Source organism: Saccostrea cucullata, unplaced genomic scaffold (genome assembly GCF_032062105.1).
Source record: "Saccostrea cucullata isolate Sc308-1 unplaced genomic scaffold, CSIRO_AGI_Scuc_v1 ctg14220, whole genome shotgun sequence".
NCBI classification, from domain to species: Eukaryota; Metazoa; Mollusca; class Bivalvia; order Ostreida; family Ostreidae; genus Saccostrea; species Saccostrea cuccullata.
The window spans coordinates 4517-15582 of NW_026919825.1; the positions used below are offsets into that span (position 1 = coordinate 4517).

Sequence of the window (11066 nt, forward strand, 5' to 3'; positions counted from 1 at the left end):
GAACTTGTTTATATGACAGAGAAAAAGACAAGTTCTTGTAGATGGAATTGAATTAACAATTTACACGCCTGCCCTACGAACGACAACGGACGGATTTTCGTCAAATTTGTTTACAATTATTTGAAACAAAACCAAAAAATAAACATGTACTACAGAACCACAAAGACATCATAAAGTCGATGAATTGCTCCAACCACAAGAAAATAAATTAAGTCAATGGAGTCATCTCACTCCGTTTATTGGCCCCAGGTGTGTAAAACAAAATAGGCGTTTTTGACAATAAGCAAAAAAAGAACATCTATTACATACACAAGGTCATTGTCATAATGTTGTCTTTAAAAGCAACATGATGAATTATTCATTGCATTCTTCCTGTACTGAATTTGGTGAATGGCCTTGGAAAATAAAATCAAAGTTTTCTCGTCAATTTTTTCTTAGAATACCATTTTGGTCATAATCTCATTCAGAATCTTCCGCGTTTTGCAGACTCTTTGCGCAAAACAGGATTCCTCGACTAAATAAAGGTTACATCATGAGCATCGTGGTTTATCTTACATACGCCCCTCCCCCCTTTTTTATGAAGAAAAACCCCAAATAAGCCTCTTACGGACACGTGCACTTTCCTCTCGTCACTGTTCAACATGTTGAGAAATATATTTTTAAAACCCATCTGATTACATCTGTTAAGAGGATCACGACTTTCCGCGATAGACCTCGATCGATATGCATTGTGTCATAAGATAAATCAATGATTATCAAAAGTTCGATAGCAAGTACATACTTTTCTACGTAATATAGATCGCCCAGGTAAACAAGATAACCTTCAGAAACTATAGGTAAACAAGGGCAACTTCATTAGCATAATTAATAAGACGTGGACCTTGACTGGACTGAAACGGTCAGAGACGGGTTATGAAGTCTTATAAACACAAACTGAATTTCATCAGTGCATATACGTCAGAGACTAGGATATTTTTTTTTGTAGGAAATATGTACGCAGAGTATTATATAATATCCTTAACATTAAGAAAGTCTCTGAATAGACTGTAACTCATCATTAACTATTATGAAATCAAAAGATGTCTATGAGGAGACCGTAGCTTATCTAATTTGCTTTCACGTCTATATTCGTTCAAGACAAATATAAGTAACCCCAAAGTAACTTTTTTTATTTTATGTTTAATAAATTTAATTATCCTGATACTAATTAAAAGAAACAAACGGAAATAAAATACAAAATTTTCTTTATGAGATATCATTGCAATTTATTTCAAAAGAAGAAATGAACCACAACAAAATATCAGATTAAAAAAAAAAATTTAAACTTTTTAACATTGCAATTTATTTTTAAAAGACAAGTTGACATGATATTAAGAGGTCAGATAAATACATCTGAAATATTGTATTGGAACACAATCGAGTTAAAACAAGAGCCTCAACAGCACCTTAGTAGACATTTACTGCCCTTGTACAAATGAAATTCCTATATATATATATCGATAGGTGGGAATATTGCATGTAAATGCACAACAAAGAAAACATTCAAATCCAAATGTACATAAATCTTACTTTATGTAGTTGGAATATCCCATCAGCAGAATCAACTTTTGCAATGAATGAAGATAAATACTTATATTTGGTTTTCTCATCATCAACTTCTAGTATTATTTAAAAAATAAAAAAAAAATAATAATAATATCAAAATACAAAAGATATTTCATTAAATTTTGTGTGATAAGAAAATAAAAGATACTACAAAAAACAAAGGATATAACAACTAAGTGGTTTCAGTTTGCCCTCCATCCCTATCTTATTACAGTAAAATCCAGTTAATCATAGATTGTTTAAGGTTCACTGATGCTCTGAAAAGAGGGATAACTCTAACTGGGTTAAATGATTATCTTTCCCCTTTAAAATAACCAGTTAAAGATCTACATATGTATTTTGTAAATTTACCCCACAAAGCTGAAGCTACGTTGAAACTGTTTGTAATATAATTAACAAGTACAAAAGTTTGGGAAAATCATAAGCATCAAGCAAAAATTCATAAAAGTGATCGAAGTATGTTGAACCTTAAACTTAGCAGAAGACAAAATATGAGGAAGAGACAAACAGACAAACAAACAAGCAAGTCAATTATTAAGAATGCCTGCTGTAGATAAATTCAGGTATTATACCATTTCTCTGTCTTTTTAAACTACATAATGCATGAATCTTTTAACAAATTACATAACAATATCAACACCATACACTAATATACACACCAATCAAACTGGAATGTTTCCAAAAAACAATAAATAAAGATATGTTTGCATACATTCTCACCATAATCTTAACACATATCATATAATAAAATACACCAACTGTGCTCTCAAAATAAGTTTCCTTTTTGAAATGATGAAAGAGATTTTTATCAAAAATAATATTAAATTTTTCAATTATGAATAAAAAAAAAACAAATTAAGTGGAGTTAGAAAAAGAAATATGTAAATGCATATAGGTTATTAAGGTAAAAAGTATTTAATGTGATATAAAATATCATCTTTTCTTTCACATGAAATTATCTGTCTTTAATATCTTGTTAAATCATGTTTAATTAAAAAAAATAAAAAAATGACCATCTAAACCATTCCAACAATAATGAATAGAGTGTATGAAAAAACTCATCAACAATGAATTTCTTTCCAAAAAAAGTATAGCAATGGCAAAATTAATACAAAGTACTTTCACTCCAAAAACATATTCAATACAAAAGCAGTTTTTTTTCACAATCAAAGTAATGAAAAGTCAACATCTTTAACAATCTTTAAAAAAAAACTCCCTGCAGAAAAAATTAAAAATACTTTAAGGGTACTCCACACCATGTGACTTGTGACGTATATAGAGAAAAAATACTTTTACTTCCGGTTTTACTTAGATTTCACAGCAGCGAATTAACTAGAGACCGCTTCGAAGACCGTCTTCGAAAGAGAAAGTAGGACACTCATAAACACATGGCATGGTAAGGAGTGACCGGTAGAAAAAGATGTCCGTTTTTTCTATAAGAAACAGACATATGACTGAGTTTTCCTTACATAATAATTCGGAAACATTAATTGAAAGCCGGTATGTCGGGAACTTTTAGGTTATTTATACTTTCAGGCTAATCAACCCACTGACATGATTATCGTCAACAGAGTTTGTGTTCAAAGTTGGTATTTTTGCACACTAATTTGTGCGTTTCAATAAATAAATACATCATCTCATTGTGTTTATAAATATAAATAAAATAGTGTGCGTTTCTAGTTTTCCTCTTTCACATGTATTTCTTAGTTCAGTAGCTAGTAACTATTGCGGAGACTTCCCAAAGTTTTTGAGTCCCGGGCAACAGGAAGGATAACTCCAAAAAGGAACTTTGTTACCAATGATTTTTAAAATATTTTTTCTACATTAGTGCATTTAATTTTAATTCAATTTTTTGGTGTAATCTATATCATTGCTGTTCCTTCTATACAAAAAAAATCTTCCTTTATTTTTCTCTATATGTATTTGAGAGAAAATTAGTTTTATTTATTTCATATGAATTAAATTAATTTCTCTAAAAAATATGTTGATCGCTAAAATTAAATTTTTATGGTTATTCTGTGAGCATGAAAATATACAATAGGGTAAGACAAAATTTTTGGGCCTACGAATGTAAACCTTTTGGAAAAAAATTTTTGAAACTTGTGAAATTATTATTTTAAAAATTCTGTATAAATTACATTTTTATCCCTGGTCAGTTTTTAAAGGTTGATATGCTTGTTAAAAGTATTGCTCAATAATATGAGAACATAAGCTGTATGTGTGTGGAGGAACCTTAAGGTGCCATATTTGGACTTCAAAACTTTTTAGTATAAATAACTAAGCAGAGTATATTATTTTCTTTGATTTGTGTATATTTTGTGTAAATGTAATATTTAGACTTTAAAGAAAGAACTTTTGAATCAGTATTACCTAATCAAAAAAGGGTTGCAAAATACCAGTACATGCATATAAATGATTGGGCAATTAAAAATATCTGCAAAAATCTACCAAATGCAGAAAATGAAAATTTTAAGCATATGAAATCAGTTCTGAAGGCTCTAAGCAATAATAGTTTATTATTTAAGTAACTGTGCACTTCCCTTTCATAATTATCCTGTACAGTAGTAATGGCTCAAGTACACACTTTTGCATTAAAATATCATTTAAGCTGTTCTGTCATCTCATTTTCGTATTACATGCACATATATATCAGATTAAGTATTGCACAGTACAGTAGATTTTTGCTTAAACCAGGACAAAAGTAAAAAGGACACTTGATTTAAATGTTTCATGTGAGAAAAAAAATCTTAAATTTCAATATCTATTTCTGCTGTAGAATGGGATTTTCCCCATGCAATGCAACACCTAACCACTCGCTGTCTTGACATCAATATGCTGGCCATGAGTTTCTTAAAGAGATCAATAATTGTTGCAATGAATTTCTCTACCTTCTATACAGATAACACCATAAGAAAATAATATACAAGCCATGTTAGCTGGCAAGAAAAAGCTTGACAAAATATGAAGGTAGAACTGTTCTCTGATGTGTTCAAAGTCAATGTTTTTAAACAGATAGCTCCAGATCATGTATAGAAGCTCTGCAGATAAATACTATTTCTTCATGAGCATTAACAAGTGATACAGTCATGTCATAACACACTCAAATACAAATACATACAAAATTATTGTTACATGTGTACTACACAATATACAATCTTGACTCTAGTTGTTGCAAATATAAAATTTTTAGTCCCCCTCCTCTTCATCCCCATTAACTCTACCAAGGAATGGTGATATTCATAATAATTGATTTTATACATATTCATAATAATTGATTTTATACTTGTAATGAACCAATGAACTTGAATTGAATGAGCTTCAGAACTGTATCTTCTCATTTTAACATTTGAAGAAAAAAAATATGCTATACTGTAGCAAAATTACAGCAAATTTTTTACATAACATCTATGTTTTCCAAAATGTCAACATTCTGGTAAAAATGCAAGACAGAATCTAATTTATTTTTTACATCAGAGGTCAGTGAAAAACAAAACCTCTGTTAATTTAAGCACTTGGGATCTGAGACATTTTTAGAAAAAATCATTATTCAATATACTTGACAACCATTTCCTATAACATAATCAATGCTTTAAAAAAAAACATTAGTGCAACTTTACTCTCACCTAGCTGAGACAATAAAACGTTGAATAATCGTCTCATTATTAATGAACACAACCATCATAAATATCAAATTGCTAAGTTGTCTCATTTGCATTTTTAAACAAAAGCCATTTTGATGATTTAAATTACACTACCCATTGCTAAGAGTAAACACAACAGTTATCAAATTGTGCTTTTAGCAAGTATTCAAGCAACACAATTTTTGCACCATTTCTGACTTTTGAATGATGTATGCATGCGGGCACCTTTTACTATATGTATGAATTTGCTGTCATTACTACAAGATTAAATTTCCAAGTCATTGACATTCTGTGCAAGGTACAAAAAAAGGAGTGAACAGCATAAAAAGACTTGTTTAACATTATACATGTACCATATAGATTTTATCACAGAGACCTCCACCGTTGTTTTTTGTGAGTGAAGTCAAGTTCAGCTTTATAGAGTCATGGTGAGTGCACAGAACAAAAAAGCAATATCTGTGACAGCAAAGCTGCTGCACTAAAAGCAGTTTAAGAAAATGTGCTGCTCCTTGGTTTTCCTCGTCCCAAGTGGAAGCCAGTGGTGCCGTCAGGTCCTCTGGGCTGTCGAATGACCCCTTCCATTCCATACATCTTGTGTTTTTCGGGGCTCTTTCCATTGACCTGATTGGCTGACACTTGGCCTTTATCCTGACCAGCCAGCATCATCCTTCTCTGTACCCACGGGCTTGACGGTTTACCATCTGCAGAATGTTCATATTTCTTTCTTCCCAAGTCTGGGCTACACTGAGGGCTCAACTTTGGACTAGTACTTGGACTTTTCTTGTCATCGGCCAAAGGTGAAATCCCATGAAAATTTCTTCTTCTTGACCTTGGACTGGTTTTAGGACTAGATTTTGGACTTGACCTTGGGGAGGAATTTGGACTTAGACGATTTGAGTCATACTGATTTGGACTGAGAGTTCTTTTGAGCATAGTATGCTCTTGATTTGGACTCATGGTTCTTTTCAGTTTTTGGTGTTCCATCTGACTTCCACTCAAAGATTTCTTGAGTGATGGATGTTCCTTATTATTAGGGCTCATTGTTCTTCTAAGAACAGGATGTTCCATATGATTTGGACTCAGAGTTTTTTTAAGCACTGGATGTTCCATGTGATTTGGACTCAGTGTTTTCTTGAGCATTTGATGTGTTCTGTAATTGCCTTTTTGAGGTACGCCAAACTCTGCCTCTGAACCACTACTGTAGTAGCAAGAAGAATCATTGTCAGCGAGTTCATCAACTCTGTTTTTCTTTCTTCTTTCTCTCCTCTTCTTTTTCTTATCCTTCCCTTCACCATCATCCTCTTTTCCTGAATCATCGCCATTGTCCTTCTTTTTATTCTCTTTCTTCTTCTGAGCAGCAAGTAAAACAACACGCATGCCCTGACGCCAATCTTCAGTATCGTTCATTGTTTCACAAGCTTTTTGTGCTGCTTCATGCTTCTCAAACTCTACAACAGCACAGGTTGTCGTTCCAATCTCTGGATGCTTGATGGAATGTTTTTTCACATCTTGTGGCACGGACTTCCCTGGTCTTAAAATCCTAATAAGCGAAACTTCACCACACTTGGAAAACATTTCTGCCACATTCTCGATAGATGGGTTTTCCATGGGTAAATTAACGACCACTACAGAACGTGATGGGGTGGTTTCATCCCATTCTGGTAGAGGGTCCTTTCTACGTACTTTCCTCCCCTCTTCATTCACTTCTAGTTTTTCAGAGTGTCTCAGGCTATAAGCAACAACCCGATAATCTTTAGTTAAGGATTTCACTTTCTTAAAAGAGGTTATGAGTTTAATACTCACAAACCCTTGTTTGTTTCGACGCACATGCTTCAGCAGAAATGCATCCTTCAAAATATTGGGATCAGAAAAGTAGAACTCCACCTGTTTGATAATTCTGTCGCGGAGTTCGTCGTCCGGTGCCACAAATTCCGGCTCGTCCGCAGTCCGGTTTTCGTCGTGACTTCCTTCATGACTCCCTGCTTCTTCCTCGCTGGTGTACGCAGAACTATTGCCATCGTCCTCCACCCGCAGTCGCTCCACCTGCAGATGGACTGGGGTGAGGCTCCTTTCTGTCACACCGTTGTCCCCAACAGATTGTTCCCCCGTCAGCTCTTCACGGATCTCGGGGACTTCGATTTTCTGCTCCAGAGAACTCATTTTAGTATCCTAGACAGAAAACACTCACCACAAACACAGAAGAATTAAATCTCGTTTCGTAAAAGGCAGCAAAAATGCGGAAAATACCACAAGACTCTCTGCCTGTTTACTCGTAAATGTGGCTGTGTTTTGCGTTCCCGATGTGTGACGTCAGTTCCGATTCTGACCAATCCTCCTATAATCAAAGTACTGAAAGTACTTCAAGTGTGACTTACAATCAACCGTGAAAGATGATTACACATATCAATATTCCGTACATAATCAGCAAACACGGAAGTACTGAGTATTAGTATTTGGTTAGATTATCGGAAATGCACTGTCGTTATTTTTATTTCTTGTCACTTAAAGTGAAACACTTTTTAATTACATCGTTTTTTGAGTTTTTAATTAGGCCTAGGCTTAACTTTCAAATCGCCCCTTAATTTTCTGAAGAAAAAAATATTCACAGGCACCTATTATAGTTTTGTATACAGTATAGGGAGCCAGTATAAAGATTCAACTTACTCGAAATAAGGACATATGTCCATACTAGAAACAGGTGCGGATCCAGAAATTTTTTTTCAAAAGGGGGGGGGGGGTCTACCCCAGTCAAAAAATCACAACCCAGAAATTTCTTGACAAGCCAAAAAAAAAGTAAACTAAAACCTATTTCGTGGTGGAAGGGAATGACTTTCAAAGCTTCATACTAATGACTTTTCATACCATAATACCATAATCACATAGATCCGTGTTTTGGAAGAGGGATCTCCGTTTTCTTTTTTTTTTTTTGGGGGGGGGGGTCCAAGATACCATTTTAGTTGCTTAATAAATAAATTTACAAAAAAAGCAAATTCCCGGGGGTGGTGTTGTTCGCCCCCCCCCCATCCACGCATGCTAGAAAATAGGAACTACGGGTGTGGGGTGGGACGATCCAGCGTCTTTCAATGGTACCGAATGACCGTGACGATTTTCCAGAAAGAGTTAATATTGTCTGAAAAAGCAACAGAGTCGAGGCGCCTTGATGATGAAGACAAGATCGAGAGGGGAAAAAAAAAGAAAAATTAAATTGCGATACTATCATGAATATAAACGCTGATAAATGAAACCGACACTACAATTTCTTATATTGTTTTTTAATAAATGTTTAGACTCAATTTTCTTAATTAAGAATATGTTTCCCCTACTGTACGCAGTGCTGTGTCTTTGATATGGTATAATAATGATTAAATAATGCATTTATTGCCGAAGTGTCTAAAAAATCAAACGGCAAACCTTTGACAAAGAAACAAAACAGACTTGTATTATTTCTCGCTAAGTAAAACTGTACAAGGCATACCACTATAGTTAATAAATAATAGGCGGTAAATCTGATACCATCCCGCACCTCAGATCTCCAGATTTCCGCATTATTCCGCATTTTTTCCTCATTTTAATATGGAAAAAATGTGGAAAAAAATACGGAAAGAATTAACAATGCGGAAAAGCAGAAAATATACGGAAATAATCCGGAAAATAAACGGAAATAATACGGAGAATTGGACTTAGTCTATTTTTCATCTGGAAAAATTTGGAACTCTTAACTTAGAATATTTTTCATCTGGAAAAAATACGGAGCTCTGGACTTAGAATTTTTTCATCAAGAACAAAATGTGTTTGTGAAACACAGTAGCACCTGGCGGCAACATTAAGTTCTTAAAAGCAATTTTTAGCAAATGGGTCTCAGTCAAGGTCACAAGGTCATTGACCTTGGTGTCATTTGAAAGAACTTTATTAGTGGAGTACGCATACCAAATATGAAGTCTCTATCTCTCATGGTTCAAAAGTTATGGCGAAAGTTCGAAAAGCTATTTTCAGCACATAGGTCACAGTCAAGGTCACAAGGTCATTGACCGTGGTGTCAGTTGAAGGTGCCTAATTAGTGGAATATGCATACCAAATATGAAGTCTCTATCTCTCACGGTTCAGAAGATATGGCAAAAGTTCGAAAAAGCTATTTTTAGCATAAAGGTCACAGTCATGGTCACAAGGTCATTGACCTTGGTGTCAGTTGAAAGTGCCTAATTAGTGGAGTACGCATACCAAATATGAAGTCTCTATCTCTCACGGTTCAGAAGTTATGGCGAAAGTTTGAAAAAGCTATTTTTAGCATAAAGGTCACATTCAAGGTCACAAGGTCATTGACCTTGGTGTCTGTTGAAAGCGTTTTTGTAGTGGAGTATCCGTACCAAATATGAAGTCTCTAAGTCTCACGGTTCAAAAGTTATGGCAAAGGTTATTTAAAGTTGATAACAGACAAACAAACAGCTAAACAGACAAACAGACAGACAGGACAAAAACAATATACGCCCCGAAAAAACTTGGGTGCATAAAAACTGTCTTGGGGTTAACAGCAGTTCTCTGTTTCTCCTGAATGTTATGTACAATTTGATCGGGATCGGAAGAAAGTTTCAAAAAGTCGGGCTCAGTGATCAATTAATTTAAACAACAGACCGCCAAAATTTAACCTTGGCCTGGTGCAACGTCTGCTCTGTCTAAAGGAGGAAGTTTGTTTACCAGACAGCCTGAGATCGTATTGCTGTATCAACCAAAAGATGCAGATACACGTATTTCATATGCAGTAGGTCAGTCATATTTTTTTTAACATGTGTGTCACTGTGATGATGAAAATAAATACTCTAGGCCTAGGACTAAGCTAACAGGCTACGTACGTTTCAGCCAATATGCCCATGATTCAAATCTTTCAATCAGCTCATAGAATTTTATTATGGTTAACCACAATTAAAGGTGTTAATTTTGGAGAGCCATGGGCTGTAATCTCTAGCAATGATTTTATACCATACTTTTATTTTGGTAGTGTCTGTGCATGAGGAGGAGATTTCTGAAAGTGGTTATTCAACTTACTGCGATTTTAACAGGCTTAAAGCTTGGTCCATGGATGGTTATGTTTGAGGTATATATATTCTTTTTTTTTTCTTTTTTTATTGCTTGTTTATATAAAAACAGTCAACTATGATTTTCATTATTATAAATATTATTTTAAACAAATTGATATAAAATTGAAAAAGGAATAAAAGCAATGAATTTAAATTTTATTAATATTGCACCATTATAATTTAAGTTACTTAAATTATAATGGTGCAATATTAATAAAATTTAAATTCATTGCTTTTATTCCTTTTTCAATACTTTTTTTTTAACTGATAGGATTTGCCAATTCGACTGCAAGTGCTGCTGCAAGAAATTAAACATGCAGTGACCTTACAACAGTGTACAAATTACAAAGAAGTCTGAAGAAAATTTTTATTAGACAGATGGGTGCAAAGCACAGACCTGAGATATAAATTGAATTGTGAGAAATATGAATCAGGGATGCAGGTAGAAAATGGCAAATGTGATCCAGATTGAGAAAAAATGTCTAAAATTTTTTCTTGTTTTGTAAATATTCAATGCTTAGCCTATGTCAGTTGTTATTTTTTCCCCAATATCTAATAATGTTGAACATTTCACTCCCACTTTTGCGTAAATAGAATGAATAGATTTCCATTTATTTAATATGAATAGTAAAATATGCCACATTTTTTCCATGATGAACTTGTAGCTTAAATAAGAGTTCCAGTTTTTTTCCATACATGCTCCTATTTGTTTGTCAAAAATATAAGATCCAATACATTGCTCATGAAC

At 33.8% G+C, this 11066-nt stretch overlaps 1 protein-coding gene and 1 long non-coding RNA gene across 2 annotated transcripts; one reads left to right on the forward strand and one right to left on the reverse strand.

Annotated features, from left to right (window-relative positions):
• Positions 1-3854: 3854 nt before the first annotated feature.
• Positions 3855-7581, reverse strand: LOC134238761 (la-related protein 6-like). The gene has a single exon (XM_062720887.1). The coding sequence runs from the start codon at positions 7404-7406 to the stop codon at positions 5736-5738; it is 1671 nt and encodes a 556-aa protein (XP_062576871.1). The 5' UTR covers positions 7407-7581; the 3' UTR covers positions 3855-5735.
• A 2321-nt stretch (positions 7582-9902) lies between these two features.
• Positions 9903-10804, forward strand: LOC134238754 (uncharacterized). The gene is made up of 3 exons (XR_009986074.1): positions 9903-10002; positions 10240-10335; positions 10590-10804. It is a non-coding gene; the product is annotated as an uncharacterized LOC134238754 (long non-coding RNA).
• The last annotated feature ends 262 nt before the right edge of the window (positions 10805-11066 follow it).

What these genes read in the sequence shown, in the direction of transcription:
- LOC134238761 (XM_062720887.1), bottom strand. Translation starts at nt 7,406, where the DNA reads ATGAGTTCTCTGGAGCAGAAAATCGAAGTCCCCGAGATCCGTGAAGAG.